Source organism: Electrona antarctica, assembly GCF_951216825.1.
Source record: "Electrona antarctica genome assembly, chromosome: 20".
NCBI lineage: Eukaryota > Metazoa > Chordata > Actinopteri > Myctophiformes > Myctophidae > Electrona > Electrona antarctica.
Genome location: NC_136801.1, coordinates 1,210,479 through 1,236,700, shown reverse-complemented (window position 1 = coordinate 1,236,700; position 26,222 = coordinate 1,210,479). Strand labels below are relative to the sequence as shown.

The 26,222-nt window shown below is 46.2% G+C and overlaps 1 protein-coding gene across 1 annotated transcript in view; it reads right to left on the bottom strand.

The window, feature by feature from the left end:
* The window catches only part of LOC306913522 (alpha-amylase-like), a 91,156-nt gene that overhangs the window by 48,015 nt on the left and 16,919 nt on the right, over positions 1–26,222 (bottom strand). Inside the window, exons 7-11 of the mRNA XM_079490236.1 lie at positions 25,909–26,025; positions 21,034–21,133; positions 20,321–20,442; positions 15,848–15,973; positions 9,892–9,953 (exon numbers count right to left, since the gene is read on the bottom strand). Of these exons, the coding sequence (XP_079346362.1) occupies positions 9,892–9,953; positions 15,848–15,973; positions 20,321–20,442; positions 21,034–21,133; positions 25,909–26,025 (527 nt within the window). The remainder of the gene's footprint in view (positions 1–9,891; positions 9,954–15,847; positions 15,974–20,320; positions 20,443–21,033; positions 21,134–25,908; positions 26,026–26,222) is intronic.

The window sequence follows — 26,222 nt, the reverse complement described above, 5'->3', positions numbered from 1 at the left end:
GCTGTTCATGAGGTGGGCAGCCTCTGCCCGCTGAGAGCTGTTCATGAGGTGGGCAGCCTCTGCCCCCGCCGACGGGGGATTGGGGCTCAAGAGGTTATTAATGTATATGCTTTGTAATTATAATCCAAATCTACAAAGTAACTAGTAGCGTACAAGTACAATATGTGGATCCAATATGTAGTGGAGTAGAAGTAGTAAAAGTATAGGAATTTGGAAATACTCAAGTAAAGTACAAATACCTCAAAATTGTATATGCTACAGAACACTAGCGAGTAATTGTACTTATGTACATTTACTTACGTATGTACTTATGTTCCACCACTGGGCAACGAGAGGGGGGTGGCTATCACTTTATGTTCCACCACTGGGCAACGAGAGGGGGGTGGCTATCACTTTATGTTCCACCACTGGGCAACGAGAGGGGGGTGGCTATCACTTTATGTTCCACCACTGGGCAACGAGAGGGGGGTGGCTATCACTTTATGTTCCACCACTGGGCAACGAGAGGGGGGTGGCTATCACTTTATGTTCCACCACTGGGCAACGAGAGGGGGGTGGCTATCACTTTATGTTCCACCACTGGGCAATGAGAGGGGGGTGGCTATCACTTTATGTTCCACCACTGGGCAACGAGAGGGGGGTGGCTATCACTTTATGTTCCACCACTGGGCAACGAGAGGGGGGTGGCTATCACTTTTAAACGGAGTGTTTCACTGTATACTGTTGCTGTTACATTTACGTTCAATAAACTATTCAAACAATCAAGAAGCTATTCCATCATTCGGCTAAAATAGCACGTCTAGGCTAGCGATGCGTTAGCTCTGCTCCATAGCTCTAATGCCTTCATCAGAGCTCTGCTCCATAGCTCTAATGCCTTCATCAGAGCTCTGCTCCATAGCTCTAATGCCTTCATCAGAGCTCTGCTCCATAGCTCTAATGCCTTCATCAGAGCTCTGCTCCATAGCTCTAATGCCTTCATCAGAGCTCTGCTCCATAGCTCTAATGCCTTCATCAGAGCTCTGCTCCATAGCTCTAATGCCTTCATCAGAGCTATGCTAGTCTCGTCTTCCTGCACTCGCATGAAATGCAGAGCAGCCTCTCGTCTGTAGTGAAAATTTAAAAAAAAATAACGTTTTCGCTACTCACCAATACAAAGGCGGCTTGTGTTATTAGAAAGCCTACTTTCCTTCACGGTGGACGCACTCGGAGCCTCCCACCACACGTATAAAATGCACTTTTTGCCCAGAAAGGGATTTAAAAAATACCTTTAGTTACTCGACTGCGCCCTCTACGGGTATTGCCAAGAGAAAACCTTCATAGACAAGATTCTTCCTGCAAGTGCAGATAAACTCTAATGAAGGCATTAGACTACAGCTATGGACCAGAGCTATAGTGATACGTTGAAGACTAGAGTAGCATAACTCTAATGAAGGCATTAGACTACAGCTATAAGGACCAGAGCTATAGTGATACGTTGAAGACTAGAGTAGCATAACTCTAATGAAGGCATTAGACTACAGCTATATGGACCAGAGCTATAGTGATGCGTTGAAGACTAGAGTAGCATAACTCTAATGAAGGCATTAGACTACAGCTATAAGGACCAGAGCTATAGTGATGCGTTGAAGACTAGAGTAGCATAACTCTAATGAAGGCATTAGACTACAGCTATATGGACCAGAGCTATAGTGATGCGTTGAAGACTAGAGTAGCATAACTCTAATGAAGGCATTAGACTACAGCTATGGACCAGAGCTATAGTGATGCGTTGAAGACTAGAGTAGCATAACTCTAATGAAGGCATTAGACTACAGCTATGGACCAGAGCTATAGTGATGCGTTGAAGACTAGAGTAGCATAACTCTAATGAAGGCATTAGACTATAGCTATATGGACCAGAGCTATAGTGATGCGTTGAAGACTAGAGTAGCATAACTCTAATGAAGGCATTAGACTACAGCTATAAGGACCAGAGCTATAGTGATACGTTGAAGACTAGAGTAGCATAACTCTAACGAAGGCATTAGACTACAGCTATATGGACCAGAGCTATAGTGATACGTTGAAGACTAGAGTAGCATAACTCTAACGAAGGCATTAGACTACAGCTATATGGACCAGAGCTATAGTGATGCGTTGAAGACTAGAGTAGCATAACTCTAATGAAGGCATTAGACTACAGCTATAAGGACCAGAGCTATAGTGATGCGTTGAAGACTAGAGTAGCATAACTCTAATGAAGGCATTAGACTACAGCTATATGGACCAGAGCTATAGTGATACGTTGAAGACTAGAGTAGCATAACTCTAATGAAGGCATTAGACTACAGCTATGGACCAGAGCTATAGTGATGCGTTGTGAAGACCAGAGTAGCATAACTCTAATGAAGGCATTAGACTACAGCTATATGGACCAGAGCTATAGTGATGCGTTGAAGACTAGAGTAGCATAACTCTAATGAAGGCATTAGACTACAGCTATATGGACCAGAGCTATAGTGATACGTTGAAGACTAGAGTAGCATAACTCTAATGAAGGCATTAGACTACAGCTATAAGGACCAGAGCTATAGTGATGCGTTGAAGACTAGAGTAGCATAACTCTAATGAAGGCATTAGACTACAGCTATATGGACCAGAGCTATAGTGATGCGTTGAAGACTAGAGTAGCATAACTCTAATGAAGGCATTAGACTACAGCTATATGGACCAGAGCTATAGTGATACGTTGAAGACTAGAGTAGCATAACTCTAATGAAGGCATTAGACTACAGCTATATGGACCAGAGCTATAGTGATGTGTTGAAGACTAGAGTAGCATAACTCTAATGAAGGCATTAGACTACAGCTATATGGACCAGAGCTATAGTGATACGTTGAAGACCAGAGTAGCATAACTCTAACGAAGGCATTAGACTACAGCTATATGGACCAGAGCTATAGTGATACGTTGAAGACTAGAGTAGCATAACTCTAACGAAGGCATTAGACTACAGCTATATGGACCAGAGCTATAGTGATGCGTTGAAGACTAGAGTAGCATAACTCTAATGAAGGCATTAGACTACAGCTATAAGGACCAGAGCTATAGTGATGCGTTGAAGACTAGAGTAGCATAACTCTAATGAAGGCATTAGACTACAGCTATATGGACCAGAGCTATAGTGATACGTTGAAGACTAGAGTAGCATAACTCTAATGAAGGCATTAGACTACAGCTATAAGGACCAGAGCTATAGTGATGCGTTGAAGACTAGAGTAGCATAACTCTAATGAAGGCATTAGACTACAGCTATATGGACCAGAGCTATAGTGATACGTTGAAGACTAGAGTAGCATAACTCTAATGAAGGCATTAGACTACAGCTATATGGACCAGAGCTATAGTGATACGTTGAAGACTAGAGTAGCATAACTCTAATGAAGGCATTAGACTACAGCTATGGACCAGAGCTATAGTGATGCGTTGAAGACTAGAGTAGCATAACTCTAATGAAGGCATTAGACTACAGCTATATGGACCAGAGCTATAGTGATGTGTTGAAGACTAGAGTAGCATAACTCTAATGAAGGCATTAGACTACAGCTATATGGACCAGAGCTATAGTGATGCGTTGAAGACTAGAGTAGCATAACTCTAATGAAGGCATTAGACTACAGCTATAAGGACCAGAGCTATAGTGATGCGTTGAAGACTAGAGTAGCATAACTCTAACGAAGGCATTAGACTACAGCTATGGACCAGAGCTATAGTGATGCGTTGTGAAGACTAGAGTAGCATAACTCTAATGAAGGCATTAGACTACAGCTATATGGACCAGAGCTATAGTGATGCGTTGAAGACTAGAGTAGCATAACTCTAATGAAGGCATTAGACTACAGCTATATGGACCAGAGCTATAGTGATGCGTTGAAGACTAGAGTAGCATAACTCTAATGAAGGTATTAGACTACAGCTATGGACCAGAGCTATAGTGATGCGTTGAAGACTAGAGTAGCATAACTCTAATGAAGGCATTAGACTACAGCTATATGGACCAGAGCTATAGTGATGCGTTGAAGACTAGAGTAGCATAACTCTAATGAAGGCATTAGACTACAGCTATAAGGACCAGAGCTATAGTGATGCGTTGTGAAGCTTTGTATATATCAGAGATATTTATTGTACAGGGAAAAACAGGGATGCCTAGTACAGAGCCCTGGGGAGAACCGGGGCTGGTAAGCACGGATGGTTTAACCCGTTTAGGCCTGACGTCAAAATAAAAAAAAAGTATTCTGAAAGAAGATATATTCAAAGATTTGTGCCGCATTTTTACGATTTTTCAAAAATAGCAGCTATTTTTCAATAGCTAAAGTATGACATAATGCTATAAACACCAAAACGGGTTCCCGCCCAAAATGGCTTAAGTGGTTATTAAATGCATCGAGATAAAAATATAATTATGATGATTAAATTATGACGTGGGGGTAAAACTGATGACCTCGGTACTAGTAATTCTTATCGAAGGGCATTATGCGTACATTATTCAAGCACATTACGTCTCTTCAGTCTTTAAATGCTACTTCATTTGGACAACTTCATGAAAGTTGCAAGGCTTCCGAAGCATGAAATATGCATGAGTGGAGCCATCATTTCCTTCATAATGCATAAGCATTACCTTAACCCACTCAGCACGGGAACCCCTTTTGGTGTTTTAAGCATTATATGTTATACTTTGGGTTATTGAAAAATAGCAGATCTACAAGCTCGTAGCGCGGCACCGAGTGCCGCGCTACGAGCTTGTAGATCTGCTAATTTTTTTTGAACAAATCGTGAAAATGTGGCGCAAATCTTTGAATATATATTCATAACGTTTTTAATTCAAATCTTTGATTCTGGGTGGAGGGGGGAGGGGGTCCCCTGGAACAACATATTTTCAGATAGGGGTCCGCGGCCAAATTCAGATAATTCTGGGGGTCCTTGACATGAAAAAGGTTGAGCACCACTGACATAGAAACATAGGCTTCTACGCCAGGTTTTTCAGAAAACTTTTAGGATTTAGATTTTTTTTTTGAATCGGTCTCAAATGGGTTAAGAATTGACATGTTCCCTCTTGGAGGGACTCGTAAAGCCGATGCCTCGACACGCCATCGCCTGAGTCGAGTCACATGGCACCCTATGCTCACTCGCTCGTTTTTAGGCGTGGCAGTGGCCGGTAGAGCAACCGGATGGGAACTGCAAGGTCCGCAGTTCGATCCCTGTGGGCTCCCCCAGAGCTAGTGTCGAAGTGTCCTTGAGCAAGAGACTCTGAACCCCTAATTGCTCCCGATGAGCAGGTTGGTGCCTTGCATGGTTTCCTCTGCTATCAGTGTGTGTGTGTGTGTGTGTGTGTGTGTGTGTGTGTGTGTGCGTGCGTGCGTGTGTGCGTGCGTGCGCGCACGTGCGCGTGTGTGTGAATGGACACATGTTATTTCACCCACTTTGTTCCTTGTAAAACTGTGATGTGACAATAACAATGATTGTGATTCTGAGGCACATGTCAACCGTTTGATTTAGTTTTTCTGTCTGTATTATTTTTTTGATGTTTTGTTGACGTTCAGGTGGGTATTTTACATTCTGCGAATGAGGCATTACATCTTTTATATGGACACAGCAACACATTCAGGGACGCCTTCATCATCGTTTACATTTAATAAAAGCATCATTGGAGTTGCAGCTGCTGACTGTGTACCGTAACACAACGGTCCCCAAACCGTTTTGGCCGTGCACCCCTTGTTACCTTGTGACCTAGCTGACGCACCCCCCAATGCTCACTCTTGTTGTATTTGGCCAAAAACGATAAAACGTTTAACCCATTCAGGCCTGACGTCGAAATTAAAAAAAAAAAGTTTTCTAAATCATGACAATTTTCGGAAAGATTTGAGGCACATTTTAACGATTTTTCAAAAATAGCAGACATACAAGCTCATAGCGCGCCACTCGGTGGCGCGCTATGAGCTTGTAGATCTGCTATTTTTCAATAGCTAAATTATAACAATGTTTAAAACACCAAAAGGGGTTCCCGCCCCAAAATGGGTTAATGGTTAATGTGGTTAAACGCTAACGTGACATGGATGCATTCCAGGTCTCAATGGATTAATGAAGTGACAGAATGTCACTGCTGTATACTCCTTATACATCTCCTTACAACAGTGTTTTACCAGATTTGACCGAACAACACCATAAAACCGCCATTACCCTTTTCATGTCATGCACCCCCTAGAGGGCATTCGCGCACCGCAAGGGGTGCACCACAGGCGTGCACCGCAAGGGGTGCACGCACCACAGGCACCGCAAGGGGTGCGCGCACCACAGGCACCGCAAGGGGTGCACGCACCACAGTTTGGGAACCCCTGACATAACATAACAGATGTGTTTCCAAACAGTCCTCACAATGACGTCCTATCACAGTTCAGTCCTCCCAATGACGTCCTATCATAGTTCAGTCCTCACAATGACGTCGTATCATAGTTCAGTCCTCACAATGACGTCCTATCATAGTTCAGTCCTCACAATGACGTCGTATCATAGTTCAGTCCTCCCAATGACGTCCTATCATAGTTCAGTCCTCACAATGACGTCCTATCATAGTTCAGTCCTCACAATGACGTCCTATCATAGTTCAGTCCTCACAATGACGTCCTATCATAGTTCAGTCCTCACAATGACGTCCTATCATAGTTCAGTCCTCACAATGACGTCGTATCATAGTTCAGTCCTCCCAATGACGTCCTATCATAGTTCAGTCCTCCCAATGACGTCCTATCATAGTTCAGTCCTCACAATGACGTCGTATCATAGTTCAGTCCTCCCAATGACGTCCTATCATAGTTCAGTCCTCACAATGACGTCCTATCATAGTTCAGTCCTCACAATGACGTCCTATCATAGTTCAGTCCTCACAATGACGTCCTATCATAGTTCAGTCCTCACAATGACGTCCTATCATAGTTCAGTCCTCACAATGACGTCCTATCATAGTTCAGTCCTCACAATGACGTCCTATCATAGTTCAGTCCTCACAATGACGTCCTATCATAGTTCAGTCCTCACAATGACGTCGTATCATAGTTCAGTCCTCCCAATGACGTCCTATCATAGTTCAGTCCTCACAATGACGTCCTATCATAGTTCAGTCCTCACAATGACGTCCTATCATAGTCCAGTCCTCCCAATGACGTCGTATCATAGTCCAGTCCTCCCAATGACGTCCTATCATAGTTCAGTCCTCACAATGACGTCGTATCATAGTTCAGTCCTCCCAATGACGTCCTATCATAGTTCAGTCCTCCCAATGACGTCCTATCATAGTTCAGTCCTCACAATGACGTCGTATCATAGTTCAGTCCTCCCAATGACGTCCTATCATAGTTCAGTCCTCCCAATGACGTCCTATCATAGTTCAGTCCTCACAATGACGTCGTATCATAGTTCAGTCCTCCCAATGACGTCCTATCATAGTTCAGTCCTCACAATGACGTCGTATCATAGTTCAGTCCTCCCAATGACGTCCTATCATAGTTCAGTCCTCACAATGACGTCGTATCATAGTCCAGTCCTCCCAATGACGTCGTATCATAGTCCAGTCCTCCCAATGACGTCGTATCATAGTTCAGTCCTCCCAATGACGTCCTATCATAGTTCAGTCCTCACAATGACGTCGTATCATAGTTCAGTCCTCCCAATGACGTCCTATCATAGTTCAGTCCTCACAATGACGTCGTATCATAGTTCAGTCCTCACAATGACGTCCTATCATAGTTCAGTCCTCCCAATGACGTCCTATCATAGTTCAGTCCTCACAATGACGTCGTATCATAGTTCAGTCCTCACAATGACGTCCTATCATAGTTCAGTCCTCACAATGACGTCGTATCATAGTTCAGTCCTCACAATGACGTCGTATCATAGTTCAGTCCTCACAATGACGTCGTATCATAGTTCAGTCCTCACAATGACGTCGTATCATAGTTCAGTCCTCCCAATGACGTCCTATCATAGTTCAGTCCTCACAATGACGTCCTATCATAGTTCAGTCCTCACAATGACGTCGTATCATAGTCCAGTCCTCCCAATGACGTCGTATCATAGTCCAGTCCTCCCAATGACGTCGTATCATAGTTCAGTCCTCCCAATGACGTCCTATCATAGTTCAGTCCTCACAATGACGTCGTATCATAGTTCAGTCCTCACAATGACGTCGTATCATAGTTCAGTCCTCACAATGACGTCCTATCATAGTTCAGTCCTCACAATGACGTCGTATCATACCGTTGAATGCCACTGACCTTGTCCATTTCTCTTTGCAGAGGTTTGCGTCATCTGCGCATTTCACAATGTAGATATTATGTCCACTAGGGGGAGTAGAGAGCTATATAAAATCTGCCACCAGTCAAATCAACAGAGACAGAGAGAGAGAGAGAGAGAGAGAGAGAGAGAGAGAGAGAGAGAGGGGTAAAAATGACTGTGGTTTGTGTTTTTATTAATTTGTTGTATAAATCAAACATCATACATAATGCACGTGGTTCAGTGCTTTTCAACCATGTTCACATCAAGGTCTATTATTTATTCGGTGTTGGAGCCACGGAACCACCTTTTGATGACATTTGGTCTCTCAGACCGAACATGTGTAATAGGCTATGTTGTCGTTGTTCGTTGGATAGGATTTTGCCCACAATTCCATGCTGTATTGATGTCGGTACCATTAGAGCAGATAACAGGCAAATAAATGGATTCTCTGATTGTGTAGACTTCTTTTAAATTAAGTAATGCAGATGTTTAACAATAATTTAACTCTTGAGAGCATGAAATGAAACCAAATGGACTTGTAAGGGTCCATTTGGTTCACGATCACGTAACGATACAGCAACTGTATCGATGCATCGATTTTAATCTCAACGATCCAACCGTGTCGATATGAAAACAGCAACATATATCGTATCGTTTGACTTCGTATCGTTTTGCAATGTAAATAATCTATTGTATCAATACACTTTAAAGTAGCGGTATCTGTGCGTTTTTTAAGAAGGGAAAAAAAGAGATGGGTTTAATTACTTTTCCATTCCATATTGATACACTTATTACTTATTACTTATTTACTTATGTGTCATATTTGCCCCTGTGCACCTTTTGTTTATGAAGCCGGAAAAGTGAAGCAACATTTTTCATCCATAATGTTCCAATGTTCAACGCCAAACAAATTAATTAATCTGCTGTGTGATATTAATCTGCTGTACTTAATTAATCATCAAGTAAAATGTAAATCGCTACAGTTTAGCCTCAATGTGTAATGCTACAGTTTAGCCTCTGTGTGTAATGCTACAGTTTAGCCTCTGTGTGTAATGCTACAGTTTAGCCTCTGTGTGTAATGCTACAGTTTAGCCTCTGTGTGTAATGCTACAGTTTAGCCTCTGTGTGTAATGCTACAGTTTAGCCTCTGTGTGTAATGCTACAGTTTAGCCTCTGTGTGTAATGCTACAGTTTAGCCTCTGTGTGTAATGCTACAGTTTAGCCTCTGTGTGTAATGCTACAGTTTAGCCTCTGTGTGTAATGCTACAGTTTAGCCTCTGTGTGTAATGCTACAGTTTAGCCTCTGTGTGTAATGCTACAGTTTAGCCTCTGTGTGTAATGCTACAGTTTAGCCTCTGTGTGTAATGCTACAGTTTAGCCTCTGTGTGTAATGCTACAGTTTAGCCTCTGTGTGTAATGCTACAGTTTAGCCTCTGTGTGTAATGCTACAGTTTAGCCTGTGTGTAATGCTATGATAGGCTCTTTCTCAGAGACACTGATAGTGAAGCGAGCCCTGCCCTCCCCGTCCACCGTGACCCTCCTCCCAGAGCATCCGGTAAGCCCCTCCTCCTTGACCTTCTGACCTGAGATGACGTCACAGTAGGTGCCCGGCGGCAGGCCGGTCTGCAGGACCACGTTCATGTCACTGGGGGGAAAAAAGGAAAAAGATTGATATTTGATCATGATGAGATCTGAGGGAGAGAACGTGTGCCAATGTGTTTTCTCTGACTGAGAACATCATAATACACAATGTATGTTTTACCCATTAACAGGTTGGACGCAACAGACGAGTAGTTGAGTTTTATTTAATAATGCACAGGTTCCAAAGGCGTTAAAACGAGGCATGATAAATTAGGCTTAATCTAGAGTTTTTAACCATCCATTTTTAAGCATCCATGTGTAGCCATGATGCAGCCATGGTGCAGTCAATACATGGTTGCCCAAAATTGTATCTTGTATCATTTTTAAATATCAATGGATATTGGTCATAATTAGCTAACCAGGCCTCCTTCCTAAGCCCACACTTCAGCGAACCTCCTTCCTGCCTTCTAGCTGACTTTACAATGACCCTCCTTGCCCAAGCAAGACCCCTATTGTTCGGATTTCGGGAGATTAGCCGAGTATCCGACAGACTCTAGCAGCAGACGGGATTTACTAAAGAATTAACACGCATAGGCTAAACTAAATGTTCCAATAATCGCTTCTCTTACAAACTCAACATGCTTTTTATAAGGTTTATTAGCTCATTATACAATACAAACACATACAACATACACACTGGTTTGTTCTCCCTCCCCATGACACAGGTGGATACAGTACTCTGGATCTTTGCCTAATAGTCTGTTCCTCTCCTAGCTGTCTTTGAGGAGTTCAGCTGCTGTTGATCTTGTTACTATTTAGCTCAACACTACCAACTTAAGTTCACCTATGGTAGTCTACAACCCATGTAGCTATGGTTTTAAATCTGGGAGACAAACAAGAGGCACAGATACATACATTGTTATAATCTAACATCACACAACACAACACATGATATCAATTAAACACATTTCTATATGCTCACCACTGGCCTCCCGCCTTCCTGCTTCCCTGATGGTCTCCTTTCAAATCTAACTCCGGCCCTGCTTGCTTTCCCCCACATACAGCAGGTCCCTCCTCCCCGGCCAATCAAAAGCCCAGTGGCCCCTTCTCCGCCTGAGATAGGCGGTTCTAAGCCCTTGCCTGTCAGCTAACTTGCATCACACTCCTTGTGATGCAAGCCTGGAACTCTCTCTGACCAGCTTAAACCCGGTAGACTCTTAGATATTATTATAAAGGTGTTTGGTAACCCAATATCTAAGTATTGACCCTAGAACACATATTGATACACATATGACAGGATTAAAGTGGTACTTGGTCACACATTGCCCCCCCTGCCATCATATGTGTGTGCCTTGTGAGTCAGCCCCCCTTCCTCTGTAGGTGTCGTAAAACACCCCTCTCTAGCAGGAAGGTAGCTGCAAGCAGCCCCTGCATGCAGCCTGTTTATTGCCCCATGGAATGTGATACTATGACAGTTCCTTCTTTCTCTCCGATGAGAGCACATGTCTAGATCACATATATTTCCCTCAATGTCGTCATATCTCGTCCATCCATAATTGGACAATACACCTATCAATCAGCGTAAAAGAGACAGAAGTCTAGATAAGACACCTCACTGGAACCCTGGACATTTCATTTCCCCTCTGTGGAATGCGCATCGCGTCACAGTATTGGCTCTGACCAAGCACAATGGAAGAACAAAGAATGTGATTAAAACTGCATATGCTATAATATTCTGTGATCTGAGAATATTCCATTGTCATGGTGTTCACTGTACTGCAACAATATCTTAACTGTGACAGTTTAAATGCGATTTTTCTCCTGTTAATTACATTGCTTCCTTACTGACTTTCCAGTTGACATCAACCTGTCATGTTTGGTAGCACACTAAAACCAAGTGTATGCAGAGTCTGGATCCATGGTCAGATGTATTAATTTTCTGCATGATAGTTTAATTAATAAAGAGGTTAAATTGATCAGGTCCATGAGACAGCAGTTCAAAGTGGGTGTAACATTATGACTGGAAAAGACAGCCCTTTTCCTAAGGAGGGGGGTCTGCTGTGAGCCCCCAAAGCAGGGCAAAGACTGGAGCAATCCTTCTCCTCTCTCTCTTGTCCTGGTGAACGTTTGTCTGAACACTACGTGCCTATAGGGGAAGCCCCACTAGGCCCTGCCTGGGTTTCAATCCTGCCCCATGAGGTCAGCGTGCAGCCGAGTCCGGCCTGCCGATGCTCTGACCCGCTCCGGCTGTCGCCCTCTTTCTACTGCAATCACCACGCAACCTTCTACAACCCTGCGAGATGCCACTCACAGGAGACGGCGGACTGACCGGAAAATACATGCTCCAGCCTGACAACGCCCTGCTCTACTCTCTCTGCGGCCATGTCGCCAGCCTGCCAACGCCCTGCTCTACTCTCTCTGCGGCCATGTCGCCAGCCTGACAACGCCCTGCTCTACTCTCTCTGCGGCCATGTCGCCAGCCTGACAACGCCCTGCTCTACTCTCTCTGCGGCCATGTCGCCAGCCTGACAACGCCCTGCTCTACTCTCTCTGCGGCCATGTCGCCAGCCTGACAACGCCCTGCTCTACTCTCTCTGCGGCCATGTCGCCAGCCTGACAACGCCCTGCTCTACTCTCTCTGCGGCCATGTCGCCAGCCTGACAACGCCCTGCTCTACTCTCTCTGCGGCCATGTCGCCAGCCTGACAACGCCCTGCTCTACTCTCTCTGCGGCCATGTCGCCAGCCTGACAACGCCCTGCTCTACTCTCTCTGCGGCCATGTCGCCAGCCTGCCAACGACCTGCTCTACTCTCTCTGCGGCCATGTCGCCAGCCTGCCAACGACCTGCTCTACTCTCTCTGCGGCCATGTCGCCAGCCTGACAACGCCCTGCTCTACTCTCTCTGCGGCCATGTCGCCAGCCTGACAACGCCCTGCTCTACTCTCTCTGCGGCCATGTCGCCAGCCTGCCAACGACCTGCTCTACTCTCTCTGCGGCCATGTCGCCAGCCTGCCAACGACCTGCTCTACTCTCTCTGCGGCCATGTCGCCAGCCTGACAACGCCCTGCTCTACTCTCTCTGCGGCCATGTCGCCAGCCTGCCAACGACCTGCTCTACTCTCTCTGCGGCCATGTCGCCAGCCTGCCAACGACCTGCTCTACTCTCTCTGCGGCCATGTCGCCAGCCTGACAACGCCCTGCTCTACTCTCTCTGCGGCCATGTCGCCAGCCTGACAACGCCCTGCTCTACTCTCTCTGCGGCCATGTCGCCAGCCTGCCAGCGACCTGCTCTACTCTCTCTGCGGCCATGTCGCCAGCCTGCCAACGACCTACTCCGGCTCTCCTGCCGTCTCTCCTGTGCACGCTCTCGGCACGCCCCGGTTCACAGTGGCAAAATGGCTGTGGAAGAAGATGGACGGTTCTCCCCTCCGGCTACAACAGGCCACTGCCTTCAAAACACTGGTTACCCCTGGGGGTACACTACAGTTTAGAGTCAGGGGACACTGCTCAACCCATGAGCAAAACCGACGCCACATGCCGACAGCCTCTGATACCCGGCGAAAAGGTTGTATGAAACTGAACATGAAGTTATGGCACACAACGAATGGGAATATGAATGTGTTGGTTTGCGCCTCTGGGCGGACATTCTGTCTCTCCTCAGTTCACCACTACAGCTTATCCATAAGCAACTGTTAGCCTACCCGGCCAAGATCTGTTTATTCTCTTTCTCCACACGATATCCTAAACTAAAGTTTACCTTATTTTACTAACACTTTAGCCTACTTCCGGTGGGCGTACTAAATTCGTTTTATTTTATTTTTATTTCAAAACTGATGTTTCTCACTTCATTCTAACTCAAAAGAGGATTTTGATGAGAGCATCAGAGATGTGATCATGCCTTTGGTGACAGGCCTTGCCTGTCCATAAACGCATTCATTGACACTTAATATGACCAAAAGTACCACTTAAACCTGATTCTTTCTACCCTTCTTCTTTCTACCTTTCTTCTTATTTGAATTAAGAAGTGGTTGTGTCCTATGTATCATATGTTTATGGTCAATACAGTATTGGAATATTTAATGCAAGTCTGTCCAAGAATTCATGTTACATTACAGTGACGTGAGCAATATAATTATTATATTGTAATATTTTAATAATTCATATTAATACATTATGAATATTGATATTTGAAATATTACGTCCTGACAGCTGTTACCCAGCTATATTACACATGTCAGAAACCGAGCCAAAAATTCAAAATCCTCCGTTCACTTGCGCGTGCACTTTAGTGCCTTCATGGCTCATAATGAGATGAATTAGGATGTTCGGAGCCTTATAAAACATTAATTTGATGTAGCGCGGACAATGACACCGATCAGAGCAACACAACTGTTTGGTTATTTATGGGTGTGCGAGATTTGTACTCATAATGAGAAATATTGGGTCAGATTGAGTGATCAATGTGTACCACTCTCCATGGAGCAACAGGATAGCTGTAGGTCCTGGGACCACATTCCAATGCACTCCAGTTGCATTGATAACCGGTGGATGGGGGTTTTACTGCCTTTTCCTGTTGTAAGACAGGCCATTATTGACTCCTTCTCACAGGGGAAGTCAACTCAGCTAGAACATACAAATATTGAAGTAACCAATCTTTAATTCCTCTTCAATTGTTTAAATGTGTTCTAATAACCTATTATATATTGGGTTGGTAAAAAGGCTAAATGATAAATACCTGTAATAGTCTAAACAGTTTAATCTAGGCAGAGGTAGTTGGGCATTACAGGGACTGTAATAGGAGCCGGCTGCTGTGGCCAGAGAGTGGCAGGATGGTCAGTGGCATCTGATTGGCCGAAAGTGTTTAGCAGGAAGGTGTGATTTCAGTCAGAGCCACTGTGACTATGCTGTGTAGCCCAATATGAGAATTAGATTCACCAATACCATCGAACGTGATACATGTCTAGGCAGAGACCAGCGGTATGTATTATATGCTATATATTATATGCTATATATATAATTGTGCAGTATTCATAATTGATGTAATATGATGTTTAGATTGTAACCAAGTGTCATTTGTGTTTCTTTTCTCCATTGATCAATGGCAATTCATGGAAATTGACTGAATGATAAGGTAGATTTGAAACCACTTAATGTGCCACTTAATGTGCCACTTAATGTGCCACATGATTACACATAGTGTCACTCAGTGACACATCACTGAACTAAGTCTGAAAGTCATCAATGACAAGCTAAGCTTACCATGATCTGGGACAGTCTTAGAGTGTAAAATGATAGTAAACCCTACCGACAGAGTTAGGATAGAACCAGACCAATAGGACCTGTGATCCAGAGTCCGGGATACTGTATTCATCTTGTGTTGGGGGGAAGTGTGAACAGAACGTGTGAATGTATGATTGTAAGTGTTTATAATTAATATGAATTAATAAAAACCCTATAAAATGCACGTTTGAGTTCATCAAATATAAGCTATTATTGGAGCATTTAGTTCACCTGTGCGTGTTAGTCACTTTACTCTGCCTACTGCATGGGCTGGTCGGAGCCCCGGCACAACATCGCCAAATAACCGAACAACAACTGTCACAACACAGCCAGTGGCACAGCACAAAATGGCCGACTTCTACATCCGGTTCAAACGACACATACAACAAGAGGTCAAGATCTGCCCATGTCGTACATTTCTCTGGCACGGGGCACCTACCGCCACCTAGTGGTAGGTGGCGTCTAAGGAGTTAAGACCAGGAAAGCATCTGTGTCACTTTAGAATTTTTGCAAGAAGATAGCGAGCTTTTACACAACCTTTTTGAAAAATCTTGAAAGTGTGAAGACCTACTGATATAGAAGGCCTTTCGTAGAGTCAGCCAAAGGTCTTAATCGGTTAACTAACACATACATGCACATATCAATAACGTCAAATGATATATAATCGTCATAACCTTACCGGTCATCGTTGTTGATCGCCACGAAGCCACGCCTGCCTCGTCCAAAAGCGATCTGGTCCTTCCCGTTGTCCCACCAGTTGCACAGCGGCTCCTCGCCCGCGACTCTGCGGAAGGCCACCATGTTTCTGTGTGGGAGAAAAAACGCCATCAGAAACTGCGACATTCGACAGGTTGCGCGTACTATATAACCACGCCCCGCTCCTGTGCCCCACGCAGACTGCCTCTCGCCTGCACTAGACGGCGACGGAGGCCCGACGTCTCAGGCGAACTTGAACCACGTGAGACAGCGCCAGGCGAGCTAAAGCGACCCGATAGGCAGAGAATAGTACAACATGTTCTGGCGAGAGCGTTATTGACCCGACTGCCACTCAAAGTTAACCTGACTACGCCAGATTGCGGCAGTATTGAGTTCACCAGTTCCCTCCTGCCTGCATCTGGGATCTCTCAAGCAGAAACGATGAACCCGGAAGCAGCGGGACAAACATTTGATATCTCCATAATAATTTCGAGTTGTAGGTCTTGTTAGGTTGTGTTTACATTAGCGCTGTGGCAGCGCTTCAATATGTCATAAGTCTCGCGTTGATCCCGCCTCTAGCGTCCTCATACGGCCTCATATCGCTCCTCTAGCGGCCTCATACAGCCTCATATCGCTCCTCTAGAGGCCTCATACAGCCTCATATCGCTCCTCTAGAGGCCTCATACAGCTGCATATCGCTCCTCTAGGGGCCTCATACAGCCACATATCGCTCCTCTAGCGGCCTCATACGGCCACATATCGCTCCTCTAGCGGCCTCATACAGCCTCATATCGCTCCTCTAGAGGCCTCATACAGCCTCATATCGCTCCTCTAGCGGCCTCATACAGCCACATATCGCTCCTCTAGAGGCCTCATACAGCCTCATATCGCTCCTCTAGCGGCCTCATACAGCCACATATCGCTCCTCTAGTGGCCTCATACAGCCTCATATCGCTCCTCTAGCGGCCTCATACAGCCACATATCGCTCCTCTAGAGGCCTCATACAGCCTCATATCGCTCCTCTAGCGGCCTCATACAGCCACATATCGCTCCTCTAGCGGCCTCATACAGCCACATATCGCTCCTCTAGCGGCCTCATACAGCCACATATCGCTCCTCTAGAGGCCTCATACAGCCGCATATCGCTCCTCTAGTGGCCTCATACAGCCACATATCGCTTCTCTAGCGGCCTCATACAGCCTCATATCGCTCCTCTAGCGGCCTCATACAGCCACATATCGCTCCTCTAGCGGCCTCATACAGCCTCATATCGCTCCTCTAGAGGCCTCATACAGCCACATATCGCTCCTCTAGCGGCCTCATACAGCCACATATCGCTCCTCTAGCGGCCTCATACAGCCACATATCACTCCTCTAGAGGCCTCATACAGCCGCATATCGCTCCTCTAGCGGCCTCATACAGCCGCATATCGCTCCTCTAGAGGCCTCATACAGCCTCATATCGCTCCTCTAGCGGCCTCATACAGCCACATATCGCTCCTCTAGCGGCCTCATACAGCCTCATATCGCTCCTCTAGTGGCCTCATACAGCCGCATATCGCTCCTCTAGAGGCCTCATACAGCCACATATCGCTCCTCTAGAGGCCTCATACAGCCGCATATCGCTCCTCTAGTGGCCTCATACAGCCACATATCGCTTCTCTAGCGGCCTCATACAGCCTCATATCGCTCCTCTAGCGGCCTCATACAGCCACATATCGCTCCTCTAGCGGCCTCATACAGCCTCATATCGCTCCTCTAGAGGCCTCATACAGCCACATATCGCTCCTCTAGCGGCCTCATACAGCCACATATCGCTCCTCTAGCGGCCTCATACAGCCACATATCACTCCTCTAGAGGCCTCATACAGCCGCATATCGCTCCTCTAGCGGCCTCATACAGCCGCATATCGCTCCTCTAGAGGCCTCATACAGCCTCATATCGCTCCTCTAGCGGCCTCATACAGCCACATATCGCTCCTCTAGCGGCCTCATACAGCCTCATATCGCTCCTCTAGTGGCCTCATACAGCCGCATATCGCTCCTCTAGCGGCCTCATACAGCCGCATATCGCTCCTCTAGCGGCCTCATACAGCCTCATATCGCTCCTCTAGAGGCCTCATACAGCCTCATATCGCTCCTCTAGCGGCCTCATACAGCCACATATCGCTCCTCTAGTGGCCTCATACAGCCGCATATCGCTCCTCTAGCGGCCTCATACAGCCGCATATCGCTCCTCTAGCGGCCTCATACAGCCGCATATCGCTCCTCTAGCGGCCTCATACAGCCGCATATCGCTCCTCTAGCGGCCTCATACAGCCGCATATCGCTCCTCTAGCGGCCTCATACAGCCACATATCGCTCCTCTAGCGGCCTCATACAGCCACATATCGCTCCTCTAGCGGCCTCATACAGCCACATATCGCTCCTATATCGGCCTCATACAGCCACATATCGCTCCTCTAGCGGCCTCATACAGCCACATATCACTCCTCTAGAGGCCTCATACAGCCGCATATCGCTCCTCTAGCGGCCTCATACAGCCGCATATCGCTCCTCTAGAGGCCTCATACAGCCTCATATCGCTCCTCTAGCGGCCTCATACAGCCACATATCGCTCCTCTAGCGGCCTCATACAGCCTCATATCGCTCCTCTAGTGGCCTCATACAGCCGCATATCGCTCCTCTAGAGGCCTCATACAGCCACATATCGCTCCTCTAGAGGCCTCATACAGCCGCATATCGCTCCTCTAGTGGCCTCATACAGCCACATATCGCTTCTCTAGCGGCCTCATACAGCCTCATATCGCTCCTCTAGCGGCCTCATACAGCCACATATCGCTCCTCTAGCGGCCTCATACAGCCTCATATCGCTCCTCTAGAGGCCTCATACAGCCACATATCGCTCCTCTAGCGGCCTCATACAGCCACATATCGCTCCTCTAGCGGCCTCATACAGCCACATATCACTCCTCTAGAGGCCTCATACAGCCGCATATCGCTCCTCTAGCGGCCTCATACAGCCGCATATCGCTCCTCTAGAGGCCTCATACAGCCTCATATCGCTCCTCTAGCGGCCTCATACAGCCACATATCGCTCCTCTAGCGGCCTCATACAGCCTCATATCGCTCCTCTAGTGGCCTCATACAGCCGCATATCGCTCCTCTAGCGGCCTCATACAGCCGCATATCGCTCCTCTAGCGGCCTCATACAGCCTCATATCGCTCCTCTAGAGGCCTCATACAGCCTCATATCGCTCCTCTAGCGGCCTCATACAGCCACATATCGCTCCTCTAGTGGCCTCATACAGCCGCATATCGCTCCTCTAGCGGCCTCATACAGCCGCATATCGCTCCTCTAGCGGCCTCATACAGCCGCATATCGCTCCTCTAGCGGCCTCATACAGCCGCATATCGCTCCTCTAGCGGCCTCATACAGCCGCATATCGCTCCTCTAGCGGCCTCATACAGCCACATATCGCTCCTCTAGCGGCCTCATACAGCCACATATCGCTCCTCTAGCGGCCTCATACAGCCACATATCGCTCCTATATCGGCCTCATACAGCCTCATATCGCTCCTCTAGAGGCCTCATACAGCCTCATACAGAGTGTTGTAGGATTTTTAGCTAGCGCCAGGCCGCGACCACGTAAAAATGGCCGTCTTTATATGCATTATGGCTCATAATCTGCAAAAAATGAGATATTCTGAGCTCGATTCGAGCTTAGATTGACTTAGTTATGATTTAAAAAAGCGATCGAGGTCAGTATTATGATATGTCAGACATTTACGTCCGGTTCAAACTGATGTAAACATCCGGTAGCTTTTGGGACATGTTATACAAATACGGCTGGCACGGACAACGACCCCATCTGCTGGCCATCTGGCAGAATGGCATCTATCCTGTTAACCTGGTTCCTCTACCAGCCTACGGCATATCAAGGTAGAAACGGCTAAGGACATTGACAGTACACTCAACAGTATAATGTCAATGCTTGCACACACTGCGGAACGCCTATATTTAACACATACCTTATCCATTCATCATCACCTTTATTTATACTCGGAAATACAGTTGAGGGCAAGCCCTCATTTTCAACGTAGCCGAGGTTACAATACACAAAATACAGTCAAAAAACAATACATCAAACAACATTATAAATCAGGATAAATTACAAAGGAACTTTATACAGAACAACCATCAGAAAAAGAAAGTAAGCCCCAGAGCGGCTAGCCAACGTTGAAGCGCTCTGCCCTACTGGTCAAAGCTGGGACTGCATGCGTGTATTTAGCACGAGAAAACCCCCCACGCAGCAGCTGGGTTTTAACACGGAACGCTTGTTTGCACTTCCGCATTTTGGACACCAACTGTTGGTGTCCGGATGCTTCAAAACGCCACTACGGTATTTATGACCGAAGGACGCTGTTTAACTGACAGATATATGAAGCGTCTACCTGACGGCCGGCCATCTGTGCTCACACACCCAGCCGCCTCCACAGCTGCCGTCCGATTGGACGACGACGGGCTGGGTGGAGCCGTCGGGGAGGCTGGGAGGACCCATCCAGTCGTTTACGTCCTAACAGGGTAGAGAGGCATAGACGTGGACACACAGAGAGAGAGAGAGAGAGAGAGAGAGAGAGAGAGAGAGAGAGAGAGAGAGGACCCATCCAGGAGATTAGACACGTGTGGAACGTGTTGAGCTTTGACTCAAATAATAACAAAGTAATTAGTTACTGTATCTTCTATGTCTTATCTATAAATGCACCACATCTTGGTACGTCTGTCTGTATGTCTGTGCAGCTGCAATCCACGTAACCGTGCCCGGTTGCCCGGTGTCGAGTCGGTCGGACCCACGGTTGTCCAGAACCGCCACAAAAGGCGCTCTCTCTGCCCGGGCTCTGGACAGGACCCAGGCCCTGCCCAGGCTCCGTATATGGAGCTGGCCCTGTTCTAACGTCACAACACTCCATATTTGGGCATGCCTGACACAGAACTCGATATATAGGCATAAAGGGACACAGAGGGACTCTGTGCTTTAGAGCCGGGCACGAACGCAGCCCAGTTAGGTCATATGTCGACCCCGCCCGCTCCTGGTGCTGCGGCCATCTTGGATCCTAAAACACAGGGAGAGAGGTGGGGCCGAGTAAGGCCGATATAATGTACCAACCTTTCCGTTCACAAGGTGTCGATCCCATCGGTAGCTGGACATCACTCTGGCCTGTCCATAAGGGTGGGCGAGCATGAACGCTGCGGCCATTTTGAACATCCTTATCGGGACAAGGTGTTAGTTAGCCAATTAAGACCTGAGACCAGATTCTACAAAATGTCTTCTAAATCAGTTAAAAAAAAAAAAGTTTCTATATCAGTGGTTGATATGTATTCGGCCGCCGACCTCCATCTGAAGATGTTTTGTACCAGCGACCCCCTGGAAGCAAAGATAGCAGATCTACAAGCTTATATATCTGCTGTTTTTGAACAGCTATAGTTTCAAATAATGGTTAAAGTGGTTAAAAGCTAAGGTGACACAGAAGCGTTGTTCGTTGTTCACTTCACACGGGTGTGATTTTCAAGTTTATAATTCACAATAGACAACGTAGTTGTCATTGGTGGATTTATCATTTACTCTGTTTTTCCGTCATGGTTGCGAGCTCCCACCTGATGTCGTGAGGGAGTTCAGTCTGCTCCAGACCGTACTGAATAACTGCTAGCTTACATAACATCTTCAAACCAGGATTCACGTCTAGCACGTACAGGACGCTGGGCTTGACTCTGCATCCTCGGAAGAGCACAATACGATCTCCCACGATGCAACAAGACATCTTGCCGATCGAAAACGGGAGTTTCCCCTTGGGCTCAACCTTCTTCCAGGAGAAGGTCTCTGGATTGAATTTCCAAACATCATTGAGGGTTGTTTCTATTCCGTTATTATATTTGTAGCCACCACATATGTACAGCTCTCCATTGTAGGTAAAGGCTGAATGAGCACAGCGTCCTTCTGGAAGAAGCTGTCCAGATGGCGTGCTCAACCAGAAGTTGGTCTCTGTGTCAAACACTCTGATGGTGTTGTGGGACTGACCCCTCATCCATCCCCCAAATACAAACATCTTTGTCCCGATGATGGTGGCTGAGTGACTTGATGAAACAGGAGTTCCACTGGCGTTAATCAAAGACCAGACCATTGTGCTGGTGTCCAACTTGTACATGTCATTAGTGCGTCCAGTCAGCTGGTTCCATCCTCCACAGAGAAACATGACCTTCTCCAAGACACAGGCTGAGTGGATGCTCCTCCCCTCTGGAACCGTCCCAGAGACACTGGGCTCAAACCATCTGTGGGCGTCGACATCGAATGCACAAAGCACGTTGGAGTAGTTCCCCTGGTAAGAATAATGATCGGCATGCTCCTCTATCTGAAACTTTACCACACCTCCCCAGATGTAGACGATGTCTTCTATGAGCACAGCTGTGTGGAACACACGGTTGGAGGGAGCCTCAGGGGGCTGTTCTTCAGGGGGATGTTCTTCTCCTCTTCCGGTTGTCACAGGAGGAGGCAACTGAGTCCAACGCAAAGACACTGTGTTGAAGACGTGCACTGCAATCTGGTCCCTGTCGATCAGGTTACAGTACCCTCCGAAGGAGTACAGCTTGTGTCCCACCGCTACGGCAGCATCGAAGGATCTCTTTGTTTCTCTGTTCAGGTGCAAGGTCCAGCGCCACATTTTGGATGATTACAAAGCGTGAGTTTTAAAGTGAAGTCCTCAAGTGTCTCTACAATGCAGTTCTGGTCCATGTGCCAACACTTATATATCGGTACAGCCACACAAACACCATATTTGGGCAAGAGTAACAATTAATGACATAGCACATTTCATGACATCAGTACGGAACTACATATTTGGGCAAGAATGGGATCAAATGTACTCTCGTGTGCCGCATATAATATTTGCATCTCCTTGACATGCATTTTTTCGGAGGACAATGTTCTGGCTGAGTGAGGGCAGAGAAGTGAAGATTGGAAAAGTGAGGATGCTAAATGATTCGCCGGATTTAGATGTATGATGACAAGAGCACCCCTCACTTCACATAGGTGTGATTTTCCTATATTCAGCTATTAGTGTAGATTTTCGTCTTACAAACATTAAATTCCCATCGACAATGAATTAAGCATTTACGCGACTGTGGCTCAGGAGGTAGAGCAGGTCGTCCAATGATCCATGGGTCGGCGGTTCGAATCCCGGCTCCTCCTGTCTACATGTCGAAGTGTCCTTGGGCAAGACACTGAACCCCAAATTGCTCCCGATGTGCTGGTTGGTACCTTGCATGGCTTCCGCCGCAATCGGTGTATGAATGGGTGAATGTAATGCACAATCTATGTAAAGCGCCTTGGATAAAGGCACTATATAAATGCACCATTATTATTATATGTGTCTGAACAAATCCTCTTAGTGTCTATTTTTGTCCTACACGAAGATGAAATTCCCGTTGACAATGAATGGACAATTTGATATCAGTGTCTGAGCAAACAGACACGGAGATATAGGGGTGATCAGGTCCAGAGTCCGGGCAAAGGCTTTTGTGCTGGTTCTGGAAGATCCAGCTATCTGACGGACTCGACACCGAGCACTGCACTCCCTGAGGGGTAGTCGGTGGGGCGAACGGTTCTGGAGTTACGTGGATTACAGACGTACGGACAGACGGACACACAGAGACGTGGTGCGTTGGTGAATCGATGTTTGTCGACACTTTTGTAGACGGGAATGACTTTAGCTAATTTCATGGTTGTGGGAAAGATTCCAGTAGAGAAAGATAGGTTGCAAATGTGAGTGAACGGTTTGATTATTTAATCAATTATGTTTTTGATTAGTGTCATGTCAATGTTTGAACTATCGGTGGACTTTTTATTTTTAAATGTTTTTACCATATTCAGTATCTCATGTTCCTGTACACATTTGACAAAGATAGATTGTGGATTCCGGTTTACAATTTACAATTACAATTTACAATTTAGGCATTTAGCAGACGCTCTTAATCCAGAGCGACTTACATTAGGCAAGAACAGAAGTATGGGAATACATCACATATATAAAATGCATTTATCAAGAAACATGCATAAGCTAAGAACGTAACTAGAACATATCTATATAATGACACTATACATATTAACTATACATATATAGTTATGATTCTATAGTCCAAACCGTTTTCTCCTGGGTCTACTATCTCGTTTGCTAAAGTTGGACCGACATTTACAAAGAAGTAATTTAATTCATTGGCTATTTTTTGTCGTTGTCTATGGTTATGTTTTCTTTAGTGAAGTAGCTGGGATACTCCCCTTTTCCAATACCTTTTCGAATTATGTTGTTAAGGGTTTTCCATGTGGCTTTGATATTTCCTCTTTGTTGTTCTAATTGTTTTTGATAATAGTCTTTTTTACTGGATCTTATAATATTAGTTTATTTTTGTATGTCTTGTATCTTGTCTCAGCATCTTTTGTTCTTTGTTTTATGAATTTCCTGTAAAGGGTATTTTTATTTTTACAAGCATTCTCAATACCTTTGGTTATCCACAGGGTTTGTTGTTTGTGACCATGTGTAGTTAAAGTATGATGAAGTATGATGTACGATGATAAGAGCGCCCCTCACTTCACACAGGTGTGATTTTCAAGTTTATAATTCACAATAGACAACGTAGTTGTCATTGGTGGATTTATCATTTACTCTGTTTTTCCGTCATGGTTGCCAGTTCCCACCTGATGTCGTGAGGGAGTTCAGTCTGCTCCAGACCGTACTGAATAACTGCTAGCTTACATAACATCTTCAAACCAGGATTCACGTCTAGCACGTACAGGACGCTGGGCTTGTCTCTGTATCCTCGGAAGAGCACGATACGATCTCCCACCATGCAACAGGACATCCTGCCAATCGAAAACGGGAGTTTCCCCTTGGGCTCAACCTTCTTCCAGGAGAAGGTCTCTGGATTGAATTTCCACACATCATTGAGGGTTGTTTCTATTCCAGGGTTGTAGCCACCACATATGTACAGCTCTCCATTGTAGGTAAAGGCTGAATGACCACAGCGTCCTTCTGGAAGAAGCTGTGGAGATGGCATGCTCAACCAGAAGTTGGTCTCTGTGTCAAACACTCTGATGGTGTTGTGGGACTGACCCCTCACCCATCCCCCAAATACAAACATCTTGGTCCCGATGATGGTGGCTGAGTGACTTGATGAAACAGGTGGAGGAGTTCCGCTGGCATTAATCAAAGACCAGACCATTGTGCTGGTGTCCAACTTGTACATGTCATTAGTCCATCCAGTCAGCTGGTTCCATCCTCCACAGACAAACATGACCTTCCCCAAGACACAGGCTGAGTGGTCGTCTCTCCCCTCTGGAACTGTCCCAGAAACACTGGGCTCAAACCATCTGTGGGCGTCGACATCGAATGCATAAAGCACGTTGGAGTCGTTCCCCTGGACAGAAATACCATCGGCACTCTCCTCTATCTGAAACTTCACCACACCCCCCCAGATGTAGACGATGTCATCTATGAGCACAGCTGTGTGGAGCACACGGTTGGAGGGAGCCTCAGGGGGCTGTTCTTCTCCTCTTCCGGTTGTCACAGGAGGAGGCAACTGAGTCCAACGCAAAGACACTGTGTTGAAGACGTGCACTGCAATCTGGTCGCTGTCGATCAAGTTACAGTACCCTCCGAAGGGGTGTCCCACCGCTACGGCAGCATCGAAGGATCTCTTTGTTCCTCTGTTCAGGTGCAAGGTCCAGTGCCACATTTTGGATGATTACAACGGGTGAGTTTGAAAGTCCTCAAGTGTCTCTAACAATGCAGTTCTGTTCCATATTTGCATCTCCTTGACATGCATTTTTTTGGAGGACAATGTTTTGGCTGAGTGAGGGCAGAGAAGTGAAGATTAGTGTGGATTTTCGTCTTACACCGTCAAGAGCCGTCAACATCTTCTCTTATGGGGGTCCCTGGCATATATTTTTCAAATGTGGGTCCTTGACATGAAAAAGCAGTAGATGGTGACTGACCTGGGCTCCCAGAAGGTGAGTATGGAGGCCCCCCCAGCTCCGTGGCCCCTCTGGTTGTCATGGTTATCCACAAACACCAGGGCGTGTTCAGAGGGCATCAGTCCTTCACCCCATGACCTGACATCAAACAGACACCAGGGGGCATCAGTCCACAGCCTTCACCCCATGACCTGACATCAACAAGCGTTTGTTCACCACCAAAATGGTAAATGGTAAATGGTGCATTTATATAGCGCCTTTATCCAAGGCGCTTTACATAGATTGTGCATTACATTCACCCATTCACACACACATTCATACACCGATTGCGGCGG